The sequence below is a fragment of the Protomyctophum parallelum genome (genome assembly GCF_964188405.1).
Source record: "Protomyctophum parallelum genome assembly, chromosome: 3".
Classification (NCBI taxonomy): Eukaryota; Metazoa; Chordata; class Actinopteri; order Myctophiformes; family Myctophidae; genus Protomyctophum; species Protomyctophum parallelum.
Window position 1 is genome coordinate 8,239,533 of NC_139698.1, and position 23,104 is coordinate 8,262,636.

General features: G+C 42.8%; 2 protein-coding genes across 2 annotated transcripts in view; both read left to right on the forward strand.

Annotated features, from left to right (window-relative positions):
* cers2b (ceramide synthase 2b) overlaps window positions 1-7,274 on the forward strand; it is a 54,156-nt gene extending 46,882 nt beyond the window's left edge. Inside the window, exons 7-11 of the mRNA XM_083761118.1 lie at window positions 1,653-1,745; window positions 1,928-2,056; window positions 2,342-2,448; window positions 4,967-5,120; window positions 5,864-7,274. Coding sequence (XP_083617244.1) covers window positions 1,653-1,745; window positions 1,928-2,056; window positions 2,342-2,448; window positions 4,967-5,120; window positions 5,864-6,013 — 633 coding nt within the window. The 3' untranslated portion in view covers window positions 6,014-7,274. The remainder of the gene's footprint in view (window positions 1-1,652; window positions 1,746-1,927; window positions 2,057-2,341; window positions 2,449-4,966; window positions 5,121-5,863) is intronic.
* Window positions 7,275-18,817: 11,543 nt separating this feature from the next.
* arnt (aryl hydrocarbon receptor nuclear translocator) overlaps window positions 18,818-23,104 on the forward strand; it is a 32,595-nt gene continuing 28,308 nt past the window's right edge. The window contains exons 1-3 of the mRNA XM_083760471.1: window positions 18,818-18,913; window positions 21,341-21,434; window positions 22,467-22,517. Of these exons, the coding sequence (XP_083616597.1) occupies window positions 18,877-18,913; window positions 21,341-21,434; window positions 22,467-22,517 (182 nt within the window). The 5' untranslated portion in view covers window positions 18,818-18,876. The remainder of the gene's footprint in view (window positions 18,914-21,340; window positions 21,435-22,466; window positions 22,518-23,104) is intronic.

Consider the following 23,104-nt stretch of genomic DNA (forward strand, 5'->3'; position numbering starts at 1 on the left):
GGATAACCAACAACAATCAAATGAAATGCATAAAATATACAGAATAAGACAAAGCATAATACTGTACATGCATGGACATGAGAAAATGAGCAACATGATAAATCTAAGGAAAGGCTTTAGTGTACAAATATGTTTTCAGAAGTGACTTGAAAGTTGACACTGAGTTAGCTATAGTCTTAAAGCCAGAGGTAGGTAATTCCAGAGTCTGGGTGCCCGGGCAGCAAAAGCTATAACATGGTGTTATGTGTATATGTGTGTCCATTAGACCTTTGCTATAACATGGTGTTATGTGTGTATGTGTGTCCATTAGACCTTTGCTATAACATGGTGTTATGTGTATATGTGTGTCCGTCAGACCTTTGCTATAACATGGTGTTATGTGTATATGTGTGTCCGTCAGACCTTTGCTATAACATGGTGTTATGTGTATATGTGTGTCCATCAGACCTTTGCTATAACATGGTGTTATGTGTGTATGTGTGTCCATCAGACCTTGCTATAACATGGTGTTATGTGTATATGTGTGTCCATCAGACCTTTGCTATAACATGGTGTTATGTGTATATGTGTGTCCATTAGACCTTTGCTATAACATGGTGTTATGTGTATATGTGTGTCCGTCAGACCTTTGCTATAACATGGTGTTATGTGTATATGTGTGTCCATTAGACCTTTGCTATAACATGGTGTTATGTGTATATGTGTGTCCATTAGACCTTGCTATAACATGGTGTTATGTGTATATGTGTGTCCATTAGACCTTTGCTATAACATGGTGTTATGTGTATATGTGTGTCCGTCAGACCTTTGCTATAACATGGTGTTATGTGTATATGTGTGTCCATCAGACCTTGCTATAACATGGTGTTATGTGTATATGTGTGTCCATCAGACCTTGCTATAACATGGTGTTATGTGTATATGTGTGTCCGTCAGACCTTGCTATAACATGGTGTTATGTGTATATGTGTGTCCATTAGACCTTGCTATAACATGGTGTTATGTGTATATGTGTGTCCATTAGACCTTTGCTATAACATGGTGTTATGTGTATATGTGTGTCCATCAGACCTTTGCTATAACATGGTGTTATGTGTATATGTGTGTCCGTCAGACCTTTGCTATAACATGGTGTTATGTGTATATGTGTGTCCATCAGACCTTTGCTATAACATGGTGTTATGTGTATATGTGTGTCCATCAGACCTTTGCTATAACATGGTGTTATGTGTATATGTGTGTCCATTAGACCTTTGCTATAACATGGTGTTATGTGTATATGTGTGTCCGTCAGACCTTTGCTATAACATGGTGTTATGTGTATATGTGTGTCCATCAGACCTTTGCTATAACATGGTGTTATGTGTATATGTGTGTCCGTCAGACCTTTGCTATAACATGGTGTTATGTGTATATGTGTGTCCATTAGACCTTTGCTATAACATGGTGTTATGTGTATATGTGTCCCCGTCAGACCTTTGCTATAACATGGTGTTATGTGTATATGTGTGTCCGTCAGACCTTTGCTATAACATGGTGTTATGTGTATATGTGTGTCCAATAGACCTTGCTATAACATGGTGTTATGTGTATATGTGTGTCCATTAGACCTTGCTATAACATGGTGTTATGTGTATATGTGTGTCCAATAGACCTTGCTGCCGTCTCAGTACTGGTACTACATGTTGGAACTGGGTTTCTACGGGTCGCTGCTCTTCAGTGTCGCCTCCGACGTCAAGCGAAAAGTAAGAAATGTTCCATATTTGGTGTCCATATTATGCTGTCTTTATGCCCATGTTGTCTTCATGGCAATGTTTATTTTTATCCTGTAGCGCCTTTGAGACAAAGTAGATTACAAGTGTATGTATTATTAAGTTTCTCCCCTCTCCTATCTCTCTCTCTCTCTCTCTCTCTCTCTCTCTCTCAGGACTTTAATGAACAGATTGTGCATCATGTGGCGACCATCACACTCATTAGTTTTTCGTGGTGTGTGAACTACATCCGCGCTGGAACGCTCATCATGTTAATACACGACTCCTCTGACTACCTGCTGGAGGTAGTATTACTATTATTATTATTATTATTATTATTATTATTATTATTATTATTATTATTATTATTATTATTATTATTATTATTATTATTATTATTATTATTATTAGTAGTAGTAGTAGTAGTAGCAGTTGTAGTAATAGTAGTAGTTGCCATTCAGTGATTCAATTGACAGTAGTTGGTGTTATGCTGACACCTAGAGGCGAAAAGTACACCATTCTTACCAAAGTCTATCCATCCATCCATCCATCCATCTGTCTGTCCTTCCGTCTGTCCGTCCGTCCGTCAGTCTGCTAAGATGTTTAACTATGCCGGCTGGAGGAACACCTGTAACTACATCTTCATCGTCTTCGCTGGAGTCTTCATCGTGAGTCGTCTCATCATCTTACCTTTCTGGTACGCAACCAAACGCACGCACGGTCACACACACACGCAGTCACGAACTCACACAATTTATATTATGGCCTATAACGAGGTATGTAATTGATATGTAATTGGCCGCCGCCCCCCCATCTGAAAATATGTTGTTCCAGGGACCCCCTAGAAGCAAAGATATAGAGTTAAAAACATTTGATGTGAAAGAATATATTGTTTTGCGCCACATTTTCACTACAACAGCTAGAGTTTTAAATGATGGTTATAGTGGTTCAAATATATAAGGCAACATCAGACCGGTCTAAGTCGTTTAATGATAATCGGCAAATTAATGGGGAATAATTATATCCATGGGAATAATAATAAGTAAGTAAATATCCTACGGTCAGTTCTACTCTAGTGTCCACATCGCTAATGATGTCATCAATGACTAATACAGTACGTAGGTGTCATCAGTGACTAACCCATTCTGACCGGGCACCCATTTTGGTGTCAGCATCATGTTATGCTTTAGCTATTGAAAAATAGCAGATCTACAAGCTCATATCGCGCCACCGAGTGGCGCGATACGAGCTTGTAGGTCTGCTATTTTTGAAAAACCGAAGACACTTTTAGAATCTGATCTCAGGTCAGAATGGGTTAATAGGTGTCATTGTGTAGTTTAGGTTGGCTGCTGGCTGTCATTGTGTAGTTTAGGTTGGCTGCTGGCTGTCATTGTGTAGTTTAGGTTGGCTGCTGGCTGTCATTGTGTAGTTTAGGTTGGCTGCTGGCTGTCATTGTGTAGTTTAGGTTGGCTGCTGGCTGTCATTGTGTAGTTTAGGTTGGCTGCTGGCTGTCATTGTGTAGTTTAGGTTGGCTGCTGGCTGTCATTGTGGTGAACTGACTGTTCAAACAGTCATAAAGAGGTTGACTTTGGGCTGCGAAGCAGCTGCTCTCACCACATAATATGGCTCATGTTGACAGTTAAATAACCGCCGGGTTCGTTATCATGGAATAAATGCCGTCAAATTATGTAAAACGATAACGTGATGGAGTGTTTAACGCTATAATGTGTGTGCACACACACACACACACACACACGCAGAAGCCTCGATCCTGCTCCATCGTGCCAATAATCAGGGTAAAATCACACCCTCTCGTGTAATATTACTAAAAAAATTGTATGACCCCTATATTTGGCCCCCCCGCCTGAATGTTCTGCCAGGGACCCGAAGATTTGTTGTTAAAAATAATTAGAGCTGGGACTCGATTAAAAAAAAATCTAATTAATCAGAGGCTTTGCGATTAATTAATCTAGATTAATCACATTTTAATCGCATATCATTATTTGACCCGAGAACAGTGAGAAAGCAATTTTTTCAAATGGATTTTGGTATACTAGTGAATCAATGAATAGTGAATACATAAGTTTAAGCAATAAAACATTGTTTTTTTAGTAATAGGGGTAATCATTCTTTATTGAATAATTGCACACAACTGTGCTGTAATCCACGCTACCATCGGATAGCCTTTTAAATCCTATGTCCAATCCACGGGGACAAGCAAAGTGATCTCAGCGGCTTCCCCCAGTCTGGTGAACTGTCTGCGGTTTCTGGTGGTGTTATTGTCTGAAGAGGACACGGACACTTGGTGCGCAGGTCTGTCTGAAAACTGTCCAGTGACAACGTTCCGCGGTGAAAAGAATAGTGCGATGCGTTAATTTTTTTAATGCATTAATTTTGTAGTTAATTAATCGTAATTAATCGCAATTAGTCCCGGCCCTAAAAATAATGTGTCTTTATTTAATGATTACAACATTTAAAAAAAATGTTCAACATTTTTCAAAAGATTCTACATTAAGCTCACAACGACTCGCCCCTTGTGAGCTTGGTGATCGGCCGAAGTGTAACATTCAACGAATATTGATCCTACATATCAGTGGTTTTCAACCAGTGGTCCTTGAGGAGGTTCCAGGTGGTCCTCAGCTAAATGATGGAGAGTTGGTAACCAAATGGACCCTTATAGATCTTTTTTGTCATCAACGTTTTTTAATGATTTTAAATAAAGCATACAAAATCCACATGACTTACACAAAAGAAAAAGACAAGAAAAAACAAACAAACAAAACACACCTGACACTCGTGATTATATCATATGTAATGTACAAATACAAAATGTTACAACAATCCTTTGATATACAAATAAAAATAGTCCCATATCTCATGGAACTTCCCTTTGACGTTTTTCCTCCTGGCAATTGAGTATTCAAAGGATGCCGCTTCAGTCATAAGTTGGGTCCAGTCTGTGATCTCTGGCGTAGCAGAGCTCTTCCAGTTCCTCAGTATCAACCTAGCTGCAGTAATAAGGCCTGCAGTCACCAATGCATGTTGTGCCTTGGTACCCTTATAGATCTTTACCTCTTGAGACTGTAAAATGAAACACACTTACGCACTCGTAATGTTTGTTTCTTTGCTTTGTGCATGTGTGTGTGTGTGTGTGTGTGTGTGTGTGTGTGTGTGTGTGTGTGTGTGTGTGTGTGTGTGTGTGTGTGTGTGTGTAGGATCATCTACTGGACCGTGGTGTTTCCCCTGACCATGTACGAGCCGTTCTTCGGGTATTACTTCTTCAACGGTCTGCTGGTCATCCTGCAGTGTCTGCACGTCTTCTGGGCCGTGCTCATCATACGCTGCGCGCTGCGCTTCCTCACCGAAAACGTACGCACACGCACACACACACACACACACACACACACACACACACACACACACACACACACACACACTTTTGATTGATTGATTGAAATATTTATTAACAGTTTGCAGAATTACAGTACATTTCAAGCACAAACTCGATACAAAGACTGTTAACTGTGAGTGGACGACCCAATTAAGCATTACACTTGTTTACAAGAGGGTCCACCATGTTCAATTCATCAGAAAGCGTACGCACACACACGCACGCACTCATGCACGTACACACACACACACACACACACACACACACACACACACACACACACACACACACGCCCACACATGCACGCACACACAAAACACATAAACATAAACAATAAACTTTATTCATAATGCACCTTCATTCATACAGTACATGAATGCAGCTCAAAGTGCTTTACAGGACAGAACAGACACAGGGCGGTTAGGAACATATCTATAGGTAAGCAGTCACGGAGGTAAGAAGGTGGAACACCATTAAGAGCTTTATAGACAAGTAAAACTATTTTAAGATCAATCCTAAATGCACACGCACAATCGCACATGCAATCTCACACGCACACACACACACACACACACACACACACACACACACACACCCCCACGTCTGCCTGTCTGACTCTTTCTCTTATTGTCTGTCTCTCTCTCCCTCCCTCCCTCTCTCTCTCTCTCTCTCTCTCTCTCTCTCTCTCTCTCTCTCTCTCTCTCTTTCTCTGTCCTATCAGGAGAAGGTGGACGATGACCGCAGTGATAAAGACGAGACAGACGAGTCTGACGAGGACGAAGAGGAGGACGACAGGAAGACGAAGATATGCAACGGCCCAACGCAGAACGGACACGCACACAACAACCACAACCACACCAAGACAGACTAACACACACGCACACACACACACACACACACACACACACACACACACACACACACACACACACACACACACACACACACACACTCATGCACACACCATATTTATCTCCATGAGGACGGAGAGTTTGCATTCGGCCCTGTCTGTGTGGCTGTCTGTGTTTCTGTCTTTGTCTGTCTGTGTGTCCGTCCGTCCGTCTGCATGTATTTCTGCCCGCAGCCAGTCTCGTATCCTTCGTGCTCACTGCCAGCAGGCCAAGGAGCCTCCATTCCTGAATATCAGCCAACGACAAAACCACGTCATTTCATGTGACTCAATGATCGCCGATCAGTCGCCCCTCAAGGCCGTGGGATACTACGCAGCTATGGACCGGAATCTGTCCCTCCGGCCTATGGGATCAACACTACTATCTAGCCAATTTACAACGCTCTTGTCCCTTCTGGCTCATGGGGGATGAAACCGGTACTAGTCAAATCGCAGACATGAGATTAGCTGGCACGAGCCAAGGCTGCCAACTCGTCAACGTTGCATCGTAACTACGTGTGTTTATTTGCGGCAAATCTCTCGGTTACACCAACATTGTTCCTGGGAAGTAGTGTTTATTCTTGGTGACGTTCATAGTAAGCATCGATATGTCTGTTTTGACCCAAGCCTAGACTGGACGCCGCCCGACCTCCTCGCGTTGCTTTGCCCATCCTCACACAGCGAGCCAATGTAAGGCAGCGGACGCCGGACCACTCTGCATGTCGTGGCGGTGCTGTTGATACAAACCTAACCGACGCAAGGAATCAACAATCACACTTATGCCGATGGCACGGAACATTGGATGACGCATACGCGTGGGAACTGGGAACTATACTGCCATTGGATCTGGGAGGTTCGCGCACACATTATCATGACGTATGTACAGTATGTAGGCACTGACAGAGTCTGTACGTACAGGTGTGATGTATGTAGACAGACCTGGGATGAACATTCCACCATCGTTTTGCCGTATCGTAGTCTACGTTACTTAACTGATGGCTTACTTTTATCAACACGGTCTCCATCGATTTCCAACTTTGCCAGTTTGGCGGGGGGGAAAAAGCACTTATTTTCCATAGTTTTCCGACAAATGCAACGGATACATTTTCAGGACACGTTCTCACTCGACATATCCGTACTTGTTATTGGGGAAGAACGCGTTAGTCCGACATCCCGTTATTAGTCCGACACTACGTGGACGGTTAAGACTCACCCGTGGCTTCCGCGTGCGGTTAGGGTTAGTGTTTGGGGATAGGGTTAGTGTTTGGGGATAGGGTTAGTGTTTGGGGATAGGGTTAGTGTTTGGGGATAGGGTTAGTATGGGGCTCTATGGTTAGTGTTTGGGGATAGGGTTAGGGTTTGGGGATAGGGTTAGTATGGGGCTCTATGGTTAGTGTTTGGGGATAGGGTTAGGGTTTGGGGATAGGGTTAGTGTGGAGCTCTAGGGATAGGGTTTGGGGATAGGTTTAGGGTTTGGGGATAGGGTTAGTGTTTGGGGATAGGTTTAGGGTTTGGGGATAGGGTTAGTGTTTGGGGATAGGGTTAGGGTTTGGGGATAGGGTTAGGGTTTGGGGATAGGGTTAGTATGGGGCTCTATGGTTAGTGTTTGGGGATAGGGTTGGTGTTTGGGGATAGGTTTAGGGTTTGGGGATAGGGTTAGTGTTTGGGGATAGGGTTAGGGTTTGGGGATAGGGTTAGGGTTTGGGGATAGGGTTAGTATGGGGCTCTATGGTTAGTGTTTGGGGATAGGGTTAGTGTTTGGGGATAGGGTTAGGGTTTGGGGATAGGGTTAGTATGGGGCTCTATGGTTAGTGTTTGGGGATAGGGTTAGTGTTTGGGGATAGGGTTAGGGTTTGGGGATAGAGCTCTATGGAATATCGGGTAGTCAGATTTATGGGTGTCTAAATATTGGGACGTCAGACTAACGCTACGCACCCCTTGTCATTGTTTTTGTGTTTTTCTTTTTCCTCGTTTGTTTTCTGTTTTTTTTTTAATGCAATCACACAAAAGCTCATTCCATTTACCAGGTCTAAAAGACACAGAACAAACAAAAAGACTGAAGCAGAGCTCTTTTCACTGCGATGTACTGCGTGCACGTCGATGTGACACACACACACACACACACACACACACACACACACACACACACTTTCATGCCGAGCCATGCCGGTACAAAGAACACTAGGTACGCTTGGCCATAAACAACAAGGTTTGCCTTGACATGCCCAGGCCATATGGCATCATGGCCTTTAGGCTACATAGCATTGTGATATCATGCTTGCCCTAGTAGTGATAATGACAACACGCCACACTACTTGCCAATGTGTTCACTGTTGTTCAAAGTCCCTCTGGTTGCACTGTAATGATGTAATGGCAGTTTATTACATCCCCCCCCAGTGCCCCTTGCCCTTTCATGTGCACACAACCCCAGTGCCAGCTCAATGGACTTGTGATTAGAGAGTCCACCCTGAGACTGGGAGGTTGGGGTTCGATTCACTGGCCGGGTCTTTTCAACGACTATAAAAGAATAAACGGTACCCAGGGCCTCCCTTCTTGACACTCAACGTTAAGGGTTGGATTGCGGAGGGGGTGTGTCCCCGTGAGCTGTGACATACTAGCCTCATGTCCAGGGAAGTTGTACTTGTACATCATTCATGTGACATTCTAGTGTCATATCCAGGCCAGGGGGTGTACTTGTACATCAAGTCACCTCATGCTACGGAAACAGGAGATGTACAGTAGGCTCGTGACCTATAGGGTCACATGGCTTGGCAATCATCGGTTACATACAGTACACTTAACATATTACACAAACCCCCACAACCCACCACGACCATCCAGACAGACAGAAAGATGGAGGGAGGTATGGCCATGCCTCCTGGAGGAGATTTGCGCTCTACTGAGCGCACCTTTCTAGTTGTACTTTAAGTACAATACAATGTAATATAATCACAAGGTGATGATATGCACTACATAGATTACTTTATTTTGTCTCACACGCACGCACGCACACACACATACACGCACGCACGCACACCCAGACACACACAAGCATCCCAGATGGACACTTGCATGAAGTGTCTGCTTGGTGATGTTAATTAATAGTGTTCAATTGTTGACTAGTTTGCCAAAAAATGTAAGTAAAGAAGCGAGGGGAAGGGTGGAGGACAGGATCGATGCAGGCTTTGTTCAGACTGTCTGCAGGCCAATCCCATTTGTTTCTCCAATCTGATGTTTTAGGACTACGAGTGCCCATGCTGCTATCTGTAAGTGATCCGATTGGATTTGGGTGTTTGGGTGGTTATTGTAACAGCGTGACCACATGGGCCAGACCATAACAGACAGCTAACTAGCAGTAAAGTAAGCTATAGGAATGTGGTTTGAACTGTGATTTGCAACAATCAGTGTACATGTGGATGTGGGGCTGCCAGTGTGAACAAAGCCTCAACAGTGAGGGATGCAGTCAAGTAGGAGTGTTAGTGTTAGTGCTCCTTTACTAGATGTTGTTCCTATGGTGCCTTTATGTTCACTGCTGAAGAACCAGCAGAGAAGCAATCAATCAGTCAATCAATCAGTCAATCAATCAATCAATCAATCAATCAGTCAATCAGTCAATCACATGTCTTATTTGAAAGATGTACGATCAAATTAATACCACTTACTTCAATCGTTTTTTTTTGTATCTATGCAATTCCATGTGTCAGCTCCCTTTACATAGTCACCACACCTGGTTCACAGTGACCTCTACTAGTACTGCTGGAACTACCAGGTCCTACCTAGTACTGCTGGAACTACCAGGTCCTACCTAGTAATGCTGGTCATACCAGGTCCTACCTAGTACTGCTGGTCCTACCAGGTCCTACCTAGTACTGCTGGTCATACCAGGTCCTACCTAGTACTGCTGGTCATACCAGGTCCTACCCACCCTGGGCAAGACCTAAGCTGAAAAGACTATCAGCGGAAGTTGCGGGATTTTAGCGGAAGTGAAATCGTTGATGCTTTACAAATCAGTTTACATTCTCCGCGAATGAAACAAGTGTTGTGATTGGTCGGGAAAATATCCTATCCGGGGGAAATACATTTGACGGCTGTTCCGGAGGATACAACCGCCGATAGCTTCTCTGCCTTAGGTTGTGACCAGGCTTTTCTTTTCGCAGATAAGTAAGCCTGGGACCGAGGCTAGGTCCTACGTAGTACTGCTGGTCATACCAGGTCCTACCTAGTACTGCTGGTCTTACCAGGTCCTACCTAGTACTGCTGGTCATACCAGGTCCTACCTAGTACTGCTGGTCATACCAGGTCCTACCTAGTACTGCTGGTCTTACCAGGTCCTACCTAGTAATGCTGGTCATACCAGGTCCTACCTAGTACTGCTGGTCATACCAGGTCCTACCTAGTACTGCTGGTCTTACCAGGTCCTACCTAGTACTGCTGGTCATACCAGGTTCTACCTAGTACTGCTGGTCCTACCAGGTCCTACCTAGTACTGCTGGTCATACCAGGTCCTACCTAGTAATGCTGGTCATACCAGGTCCTACCTAGTACTGCTGGTCCTACCAGGTCCTACCTAGTCATGCTGGTCCTACCAGGTCCTACCTAGTACTGCTGGTCCTACCAGGTCCTACCTAGTACTGCTGGTCCTACCAGGTCCTACCTAGTAATGCTGGTCCTACCAGGTCCTACCTAGTAATGCTGGTCATACCAGGTCCTACCTAGTAATGCTGGTCATACCAGGTCCTACCTAGTACTGCTGGTCCTACCAGGTCCTACCTAGTCATGCTGGTCCTACCAGGTCCTACCTAGTACTGCTGGTCCTACCAGGTCCTACCTAGTACTGCTGGTCCTACCAGGTCCTACCTAGTAATGCTGGTCAGTGGTCCTACCAGGTCCTACCTAGCTATGATGCCGGTGGCAGTACGTTAACTGCTGCTGTTTGTTCCTGGATATATCGAGATATCGACATAAAAGAGCAGGACTGAGTAACAGACAATGGACAGTTTGGACATGACGGTTAAGTGTTTGAATAATTAGGGGTGAAAACTAGCATGTGACAGAAAGTAAGCAGGATAACAACAAAGTAAATATAAAACTTCTGACATCTACAACTTCTACAACTTACAATTTAGGCATTTAGCAGACACTCTTAATCCAGAGTGATTTACAGTTAAGTAAGCAAGAACGGGAACAACACATCGTAATACATCAAATACGTAGAGACAGTCGTCTAGGATCAAAAGGAAACTAAGAACCTATAAGTATACACTATAGTATAGTGACTATAGTATTGTATAGTGACTATACAATAAACAATTCTATGTCTACAAAAGTATGCTATCTAAATGAAACATTCTACTGAACATTAGCATCTGTCAACTGGTGGGATAGAACCCAGCAGTAGCCAGAGTTTTGATATTGAAAAACTCTGGCTATACAAACTCAAAATACGAATGACTATAGTCTATGTATAACATTTTATTTCCAAATAGAAAAGTCGCAAAGAAGGGAAACAGATACGGACAGAATGACCCGAGACAATCAGTGATTCTAACCGTCTAATTGCCCCAATATGGGGCATCGTTTGGATTAGGGTGACCCAATCTTATCTAAAAGATACATAACCACGGAAAGGGAGTAGAGGATAGTTCAAACCCTTTCTATGGGAGGTGGACGTCACAGCACAGAAAATATATTGGAGCGAAACATTACCTCACATTATTTAGGAAACCACAGTTCAGTTTACTCTATGCAACATCGTTCTAAAACAGTATCGGTTGGTTCCCTCTGGAACAGCGTTTAGATCCAGCAGGACTAGGATTCAGTTAGTTTGTTACTTAATTAAAAGCATCAATAGTGCAAATATACTGGCCCAGGCCGTAGCGTAACGGTCTGGGCACCGGACTGGTAATCCAGTCGCAGTGTGCCGCGGGTTCGACTCCCGGACCCGACACGGCCTTTACTGCATGTCATCCCCCCATCTCTCTCCCGTTTCCTGTCAGCCTACTGTCTGTCCCTTCAAAAATCAATAAAAGGCGTAAGCCGCAAAAAAATATCTTAAAAAAAAAAAAAAATAGTGCAAATATACTGTAACTACTCAAAATGTACTTGAGTAAAAGTACAAAAGTGTTGACATAAAAATGTACTTATGTACAGTAGTGGAGCAGAAGTAGAAGTATTGGAAATACTCAAGTAAAGTACAAAAATCTCAAAATTGTACTTACTGTAAGTACAGTACTTAAGTAAACTTTACGCCACTGCCAGGATTCCCCCAGAGGGTTGGCCAGGTTGAATGGGAGTCCACCTGGGAAACAGAAGGTCCCAGGTTCGATTCCCCCACGTGTCAGGAGGTGTCCCTGAGCACAGATCCTCCCCCAAATCATGCTGGGTTAAGCTGAAAATTGAATTTCCCCCTCGGGATCTAAATTAAATTCCAATGGACCATTGGTACTGGTATTGGAACTGGTTCCAGCAGTACGTTAGGGTTCCAGCAGTACCCTAGGGACCCGGTGGATCAGGGTTTGGGAACCATGTGTGTCGTATAGTCGATGAATGTCTGTCAGAGGTGTTGTGACCTGGGCTGTATGGTTCTGCTCATTGAGAATCATTTGAGACAGTGGTTCTCAAAGTTTTTTTTTTCTTTTTAATTCCAAGGACCCCCGGGCCGTAACTCTCATAGTCGTTATTGTTTACCCTGGTAAAAAAGAATCACCAAAAATAGCGTTGTGAGTTTGTAGATCGGTTAGTTTTGGTGAACGTTCCACCCAGAATAGAGGGTGTGCGCATGACATCATCATCATCATACCTGGAAGTTATGCGGGAACGCCTACTGAGTGGCAAAAAACTACTTTCTGGCCTTGACAGCCCAGACATCCAAACAGAAAAGTCCTTTCTGATTGCATTAAACGACGTTAAACTCACTCGATTTGCCACTCACTTTATCCATGTGCATGCCCTCTATCTATAGGGGGTGCTGGGGGTTCAAATGTTGAACAAAAGTGGAATTTTTATAGTTTTAAGCATATTTATATTATGGCGATATTGTTAATTTGCGATTATTTTTGCCACAATAATCGGGACATCATTTTCATATCGTCCCATCCCTAGTTGCACCTGTACATTGTCAGAGATGCAGACCTGTAAGGTTCCATTTGGACCCCCGTGTCAGGTCCAATGAGATGCAGACCTGTACGGTTCCATTTGGACCCCCGTGTCAGGTCCAATAAGATGCAGACCTGTACGGTTCCATTTGGACCCCCGTGTCAGGTCCAATAAGATGCAGACCTGTACGGTTCCATTTGGACCCCCGTGTCAGGTCCAATTAGGAGCCTGGACGGTCCCTGGGAGCCTAACTTTGAGAACCACAGAGTTGATATTTTTTATGATTCCTAATGTATGAAAACGGGTTTTCACTCATTGCCAGAGTTTATTATTGTTTTATTGTGTCAAGAGATTGAACGTTGTCGAAATCAGGTTTCTTCTGCAGAGGCCCGACTTGTATGAGGAAATCAATTAATGTATATTTTTATTGTTTATACGTTGAGGATGATGTTATTTCAGTATTTCAAGTGCCTTATCTGTAATGTGTGGGATACTCTCATGCTCTCTCTCCCTCTCTCTCTCTCTCTCTCTCTCTCTCTCTCTCTCCATCTCCATAAAGAGTCCTGATCAGTGTTATTTTGTATTTTTTTGTTTTAATGATGTCTAAGTATTGTTAAAAATATAATAATAATAATAATAATGATGATAATAATAATTATAATAATAATAATAATAATTAATAATAATAGAAAACACACATCATGAGTCACACATCTGTCTCGTGTAATTATTTGTTTGTGTGGGATACATGTGGAGGAGGATCTACAGTATGTACTGTAAGAATCCGCACACCATTTTCTGTTCCAAGAACTTTCTTTTACTTAAATGGACTGAGGTCGATAAAATCCTAACATTTTTTCTGAAAACCCTATGTTTCTATGTCATGTGGTGCTCAACCTTTTTCATGTCAAGGACCCCCAGAATTATCTCTAATGGGCCACGGACCCCCCATCTCAAAATATGTAGTTCCAGAAGCAAATATTTTTAGTTAAAAATGTTCGCTCTGAAATATATATTCAATGATTTGTGCCACATTTTTACGATTATAGTCATCTGTAGGATTTTAACCCATTCTGTACGGGAACCCATTTTGGTGTTGGCATCATGTCGTGCTTTAGCTATTGAAAAATAGCAGATCTACAAGCTCATATCGCGCCACCGAGTGGCGCGATACGAGCTTGTAGGTCTGCTATTTTTGAAAAATCAAAGACAATTTTAGAATCTGATCTCAGGTCAGAATGGGTTAATAATGAAACTGTCAGGATGTAATAGACATTTTTAGAATCTGATCTCAGAATGGGTTAAGTAGCCACTTACCAGCTCAGTGGCCTTGTGGTTAGAGTGTCCGCCCTGAGACTGGGAGGTCGGCGTTCCATCCCCGGCCGGGTCATACCAGAGACCCAGTGTCGTGCACAGACATTTAGAGGAGCAGGGGCTCAAGTGAGAAAAAAAGGGCACCTTGTGCAGCGTGTGAAACCAGCCGGTAGCCTTAGTAGTTTGAGATTTATAGATTTTGGAGCATAAATAATATATTAATTATGTAATGTAAACATGCTGTAAATGCAATTGTGAAATGGTGTTTTATAAACCCGTGAGGGTTGGGCACGTTGTGTGCAGGACACGAAAAATAAATAAACAATCAATCAATCATACTAGAAGCTTTTTTTTTAATCAAGAATTGATCAATGTCACCAATGGTCCACATACTGTACACTGTACAGTTTTGTTTCTTCAAAAGGGCATATTGCTGTCCAGAGGGCAAGGGCAGGTGGTGCTCTAGCACCCCCTAATGTCTATCTGTGCACGCCACTGCCAAAGACTCTAAAATGCGACCCAGTGCCTCCCTGCTTGACACTCAGCATCAAGGGTTGGATTGGGGGTAAAGTCCCTGCGACATACTAGCGTCATGTCCAGGCCGGTGTCCTTGTACATCAAGCTGTCTCACGCTACAGAAACAGGAGATAGGCTCCTGCCCCTATGGGCACCATAGCTTGGCAAGGCTACTTACTTTATAAGCCTGCAAGGTCAAGGCTAAGTCAACTACGTATGGCAAGTGCTATCCGTCAACTAACTCTACTTCAACTTACATTGTCACATCACAGGTGATTTTATACTCAGGTATATAAAATAAGTGAAATTCTTTGTTGTGCAAAGCTCCATCACTGGCTTTGCTTTGGGACCCATGCAACTTTCTAACGTTCTGAAAAATGGAAAAATATGTACCGGGCGGTAATTATATTATAAATACATTGTCATGGGAGCTTGATTGTGTCTTCTAAGAGCTCAGCATTGACAGCCAACTATGACCCACACCAGCCACCTCAGCTTCTGAACTACCGGTAAATCATCTGTAGTATTCCAAAAGTAATCAGATTAGATTACTTTTTCTTGTAAATGGATTTAAGCGTCACTATATGTAACTTTCCGTGTAAGTGCTGAAATGTTTACCATTGAGCTACAAATAGAGCCTGCCTGATTGCTGCTTGCTCAGGGGATAAATGTCTCAATAGAAGAGCAGAGAGACCAAATACAACCACCCATATGTGGTTATATTGTAGTATCATACCCATACCGATTGAACAATTGCATTTATATTCATAAAAATAATATATATATTTTTAATCACCTTAGAAAAATCTAGAAATCTAGAAAAAATCTCGTCACAGTGAGAAGACAGAAATAATATCCACTCACTGACACATCTGTCTCTGTTAAGTTTTCTGTGCAGCTGTTGACATTCTACACGTTACACCGGCATTGGTGACCTATCGATATCTGTGTCATGTTGCTGTTGTCAATGAAAGCTAACGTTGGTGTAATGATCTCTCAAACCGGCATACCGGTATGTTAACAGCAGCAGGGCCACAGTATTATAGGGGTCACCAGTTTCCGTGTATTACAGCAGGAAAACTATAGGGCGGAGCTCAAACCCTGGATTTCCCACATCCGACGTCATCAGTAAATTGCTACATTGTCCAATGGGAAGCGGGGACCTCTCAGACGCCGTTCCGCGTCGTCCAATGGGACGCCGAGGACCGGACGCCAGGCGCCCGCCCACTGACAGCCTTGTGACGCCATCTTGGATGCAGAGATGGGGGCTTTTTAAGCCGGGGAGGAGAAACAGGAAAAGGGGCCGTGAAAAGAAGAATATATATAATGTAATGTGTTGTGTTATGAAGCGTACAGGCCGCTGTTAGGTTACCGGTTCATTCCTGTGTGAAATGGAGAAATAAAGGAGCTGGGCTGAGAGGATTGACTAATACTTAAGGGATTGTCCCACAACTGTTAGCAAGATGCTAGTTAGCACAGGATCTGGGGGGTCAAGCAAGGATAGAAAGGTGACGTCAAACAATTGGAAAAGTACACTAGTACAGTGTTCAGTTTAACTCCAACTACAGAGACAGCCTTCCTTGTTCAGTGGGACGTTACCTCCCCCACAATTAGACTACAGAATGAACCAATGTCTTTATTGCAGACTCATGATCCATAGAAATAACATACAATTACATACATTACAACAATAGACATAAAAATAAAAACAGTCCAAATGAACATGTTAAGAGTTAGACAATGATTCAAACAATGATTCTAACAGCAAAACATGAAAATGCATTTGATTCTTCACAGACTTATTTATCCAAGCGACACATTAATCTAAAGTTTATGACTGATTCTCACGGCACCATTATAGATCAGTGGTTCCCAAATGGAACCAAATGGACTCTCAGAGTTACAGACCGGGGTGGCGGTGGCTCAGGGGTAGAGTGCCTGGATGGTAACCGTAAGGTTGCCAGGTCGAACCCGGGTTCCCCCAGAGTTACTGTCGAAGTGTCCTTGAGCAAGACACTGAACCCCTAATTGCTCCCGATGTGCTAGTTGGTGCCTTGCATGGTTTCCGCTGCCATCGGTGTATGAATGTGTGTGAATGGGTGAATGTAATGCACAATCTATGTAAAGCGCCTTGGATAAAGGCGCTATATAAATGCACCATTTACCATTTACCATTTACAGACCCAGGGCCCAAATGGACTCTCAGAGTTACAGACCCAGGGTCCATTTGGTTCCAAACAATAATTTAGCTGGGGACCCCATGGAACTCCCTCAGGGACCCTTGGGGGTCCCCGGACTCCACTTTGGTAGTTATAAACTACTTGGACGTTTCTGAATAGCTGCTTTTTTTGTAGCTTGACCACAAGTGGGCAGTGTAGAGTGGTGTACAGTAAGCTCTAAAATAGAGAGATCTTAACTGCATGCTTTGACTGAACACATACTGAACTAGAAATGTACTCTGTCGATCCTCTGAATACTCTTAGTTTAGTTTATCAATATCACTTCAGTTCATCCACTAAGTTTCTCTGCTAAATGCCTAAATCGTATTCTAACTAGCCAAGATGTAAAAGTTATATACTGTATGTGTTATAGTTCTATTATAGCCTATGTAGTAAACATATAGAGACATATACATTTTACAGTGCATGAATCTCTCACTCTAAACCTTTTTGTGTTTCTCCTGAGGCAGTTTCAGTTATATCGTCGACAGAGTACAGCATCTTGCAATGGGTCTGGTCCACAAGATTCGATACACCACCAAGATACCCATGTACCTGTCTAAATACTTCCTTAATGTAAACGAAGTCCACACCCACAACACCAGAGGGAGTGCAACAAACCATGTACAACCCAGATTCGGCACAAACAAGGGACTAAATTATTTTCGCTCCTATGCCACCAAAATGTGGAACGCCCTACCAACAGTCATTAAGACATGTGAATCCCTTGACTCCTTCAAAACCGCTCTCAAAGGGCACCTACGGATGGCTGCAATTCGAAACTGGCCTCTGTAAAATCTGAATCCCCCCCACCCCCCCACCCCATTTTTCCCTCACTGTATATTGTATCTTTTCCCTTTTTTGCTTCCCATTATGATGAATTACTGTTCTGTTCTTTAGCTACATAGAAATGTCTATTTGTATGACTCTAAATGTTTGTATGTCTTTAAATGTTTTGATGAATTGAACAATGTGGACCCTGTTGTAAACAAGTGTAATGCTTAATTGGGTCGTCCACTCACAGTTGACAGTCTTTGTATTGAGTTTGTGCTTAAAATGTACTGTAAATTCTACAAACTGTTAATAAATATTTCAATCAATCAATCAATCATATTGCTCACCACTGAACACCAAATTAACATTTAGTTCAGGAACTGCACAGATATAAAGTTGCTATTCAATTGATACTAAATATTGGAATTGGCTCATATAGCTGTTATTTTATGTTGTTTTGGACTTCAATAGAGTAGTATAGTAGCTCAACAGTCAAATATCATATATTTTTTTACTAATAATAATTATCATATTTGACTGTTGGGCAGCCAATTGAAGAAAGAGGCTTAATTAAAGAATTAAGAGGCTTAATTAAAGAAACAAATATTCAAACCTGGGCAGCCCTCTCATTTTTGCAGCCCTCTCATTTTAATTTTCAAAAATGAAACATTTGGCCGAAAAAATTACAAAACTGTCTTTATTTAATTTGCTCATTAAAAAAAAAAAAAGCAAACAACTCAAGCATTTAAATCAGTCACTTCATGGTTTTACGAGTATAATGCATTAGGTATATTAATGAAATGACAATGTAATAAGTAAGCACCATTGCGACACTTCCGCATGACGGACCCTTTGGCGGTGACGTCACTGTCCCATCCGAGGAGCGGAGGAAACATATTTCCCGCAGCTGAACTATTTGTTTTGTTTATGTTGTTCGGCTCAGACATGTCGTCTACAGACCCAGGTAAAAAACACTGTTATTACTTATCACACTCATAGAGAATGCCCTCGACGTTTAAAGACACAATTCCTCTGCTTGAAATGGCAGTTTGTTTTTGTAGTTTAAATGCGTGACACACTAAAAAAAAACTACAGATAGCGTGACAGCAAGCAGCCAGCAGCTAGCCCAGGAGCTAAGCTAACGTCATCATAACAATAATAACCTTTTAACATTTGACATTAATATGACAATCTAATTTAATTTGACAGTCTTTACTCTCCGGGGCGCCTTGTGAAAAAGAAGACTGTTCATAGTGCTGTCAGATGTGTTTTAGTCCAGCATTCTCTATTGTAGTGTAGATAGATTGGACATAATACTAATTTCTTGTATGTGCGTCTTGTATTAACTTGTGTAAAGTACTAATGATGGATGGCGAAGTTTTAACTATCAATCCTTTTTGCTTGGATTCCCCTCAAGGACCCCTGGGGGTCCCCTAGGGGTCCCCTGGAGACCACATTGAGAATCAATGCATTTGACAACACTATACAGTGAAATCCTATTGCACAATCTCGGAGTTCAATCAGAGCTGAGATTTGACTGTGTCGCAGCTGCTCGTACACACAATGGGACAATAATAATGCCTTAAAATGGGCTGTTTGTTTGAGATTATATGATATGATGTAGCACTGGTTCTTAAAGTGGAATCTAGGAAGCCCCCAGGGGTCCCTTAGGGGGGGTTCCAAGGGGTCCCCAGTTAAATGAGAAACAGTTTAAAGTCACTTAATCTCTATTGTATTTTTACACTAGTCGAAAATGGCCTTTCTACAAGCTTGAGCATGTAGATCAGCTATTTAATCTGTTTTGCACGCATGTTGACAAGTCTTCTTTCACGGGGGTCCCTGAAACAGAATCTCTTCAGATAGCGGGTCCGGTCCACTGCAAAAAGAAACTCGTCTTTCCCACTCAACAGCAACGATATAAATTGAACAGAATAATTAGTGTTGGGGACCGCGGGACAAACAGAATCCTCCCACATACAGTATGTATATGACTAGTATGTATCAATTTAGGGGGTACTTGTTGACATGAACATGTTACAGAACCGTCCACTGCATGGTACCAAACACATGCACCTGGTAGTGCTGTACTAATTAATCGAGAAAAAGATGGAGATCTAGATTCAGAGGGGAGTTGCACCACTCGGTTTACACAGGTGTGATTTTTTTTTTAATACGAAGTTCCAGACCCACATGAACGCGCCCAGGGTGCCGGCCCGATTCCAGCGAGCCGTTGGAGGGGAAGGGGGGGGGGGGGTCCTGCTCTGGAAAAATGGGCGCCGCCCCGTTCCGTTTTTCTCACTTGTACTGGTTTCTCATGTGTAACCTAATGTATATACTGTACTTAGTTGCCCAGAGTCCCCCATTGTACTATAACTAGCATCCTTTTACACAAAATGTCATCAAAGCCAAAGCTCACAAATTATAGTTTGGCTATTTTTCACTGCTCGACAACACCAACACGGTGTACTATTTACTTACTGTGCATTAAGCACAATATATAGGCCAAGGCTATTTCTGAGACTATAATGTCATGCCCAAAATAGGGATGCAAGGGTTAAACGTGCTTAAACTGCTTAGTGTGTGTGCTTACACTTTACTACTCACTGACACACTATTACTTACTGACACTGCTGCTCAGTGCTCTTGTAGTTTCACTAATAAGGTTATAACCTTAAAGAAAAAGCAGGTGCGCTTCCTCTGTGTGCCTCTTCAGTTTAGGCAGTGGCCGTGCTGCAGCTATAAATATAACTTCAATCTTTGTAGTTTAGGCACTCACATGGGTGCTCAGCTATACAGTATGAGGCCTTCTGTGTGGAGTTTGCATGTTTTCTCCGTGTTCCCTAGGGTACGCCCTCACAAAAAAGTAAACATGCTGTAATCCTGGTCTCTAAACTGCCTTGCCCTCCCCCTGGCCAGCCAAGGCGCCTGATGGAAGGGGGAAGGAACTGGTTGGAATAACGTTCCTTCCACGTGCTAGACGTCCAACCGGGGAAGTTCCCCCCTTTCTAGGTGAAAAGAAGCGGCTTGGACTAGTCATGCATAGAAGGAAACATGAGGTCAGTCCGTTACTCTCCCCAGGTTGGCAGAGGGAGCGTATAGCACCCAGGATTACAATACACTGAGTGAAAGAAATGGGTTACAATAATGTAACAGAGAGAGGCTGAGGCCGAAACGCTGTAAGCGTTCCCAATGAATGAGAAGAATGTATATCTGAGCCAGTCTTGCATCCTTCATTCTGAAGTGCCGCTTTTTTTCCACTTGGGTGGTATTTGATTTAAGGTTATACCTTACCTTACAAGTATGTATTATTCTAGCTGTAAGTGTAATGGTTGCATAAACACGGTGTCGGCTGTCGGGGTTTAATTTGTTCATTTTGTCTGCTTGTTATTAGATCTGCCAGATGCTAATCTGGGTCTGGGAGCCAGTGGAACGCAAGTGACCGCTGGGGCCGTGGTTCCCAAAGGGAGAAACAAGAGACCGGCTGCGTAAGTCTGTGTGTTTCCTGTGTGAAGTCGACTAGTTTTAACCACTTAGACCCTGTAGTGAACTTCAAGGGAAGTGGTTCCAGTGTGAAGTCGACTAGTTTTAACCACTTAGACCCTGTAGTGAACTTCAAGGGAAGTGGTTCCAGTGTGAAGTCGACTAGTTTTAACCACTTAGACCCTGTAGTGAACTTCAAGGGAAGTGGTTCCAGTGTGAAGTCGACTAGTTTTAACCACTTAGACCCTGTAGTGAACTTCAAGGGAAGTGGTTCCAGTGTGAAGTCGACTAGTTTTAACCACTTAGACCCTGTAGTGAACTTCAAGGGAAGTGGTTCCAGTGTGAAGTCGACTAGTTTTAACCACTTAGACCCTGTAGTGAACTTCAAGGGAAGTGGTTCCAGTGTGAAGTCGACTAGTTTTAACCACTTAGACCCTGTAGTGAACTTCAAGGGAAGTGGTTCCAGTGTGAAGTCGACTAGTTTTAACCACTTAGACCCTGTAGTGAACTTCAAGTGAAGTGGTTCTAGTTTTAACCACAGTGAACTTCAAGTGAAGTGGTTCCCAAAACTTTCAGGTCGATTTCTTAGATTATTTTATTTTGTTTTAAAATTTACAAAATTATTATTATTATTTTTATTAAAAAAATGATGATGAACAATTGTATCCAATTAGAAGAGGATGCAGGAGAAACAAGGGAAATTGGAAGACAAGGAAAGTGGAAAATGTATCCATCTGACAAATGATCTTTGTGCGGTTCTCTCTCCTGATTGGAAAAGATTGGTATCCCGGTATCCTTGTACGCTCCGTTAAAGGAGTTGGAGAGTTGGCGAGAGCCCCTCAGTTACAAACGCTCTATAAAACTATAAAACTGAACGCTCTGTTCTGTAGCAATGACAGGCCGGACAAAATCACTGTTACTGAACAAACGCTCTATAAATATAGCAATGACAAGGCCTGACAAACAGCATTTGTAAGCATGGATCGGCCTAATGTAAAGTCAAAACAAACGGTACACTATTGTCATCTCTCTTACAGGCCTGACTTCGATGATGATGATGACGACGACGAAGGCAACAAACTCTTCAGGTGTGTACAACTACATTCTGAGTGTTGCTCCAAACATTGTCGTCTTCCCGTTTGTAGCCACTGTCCTCAGTGACCTTAGAAACAACCTGTCGTCAGAGACATGTCTGTTTAGGCCAGTGGTTCCCAAGCGTTTTAGTTCGAGACCCAGAAAATAACTTTGGATCCCGCCGGCTCCCCCAGAGTTAGTGTCCAAGTGTTCTTGAGCAAGACTCCTGATTGCATCGGGCCTAAATGGAAACCACAAGGGACTTTCTTTGGTGCTATCCCTTTTGAACCGAGTGTTTGACTGTACTCTGTTAGTCTGTTGCTGTTTTCTTTTTACGTTTATGATGTGCAGGTCGGTGCCTTGCATGGTTTCCTCCGCCATCGGTGTATGAATGTGTGTGGTAATGGGTGAATGTAAAATGCTAAATGGTGCATTTATATAGCGCCTTTATCCAAGGCGCTTTACAGAGATTGTGCATTACATTCACCCATTCACACACACATTCATACACCGATGGCAGCGGAAACCATGCAAGGCACCAACCTGCACATCAGGAGCAATTAGGGGTTCATTGTCTTGCTCAAGGACACTTCGACAGTAA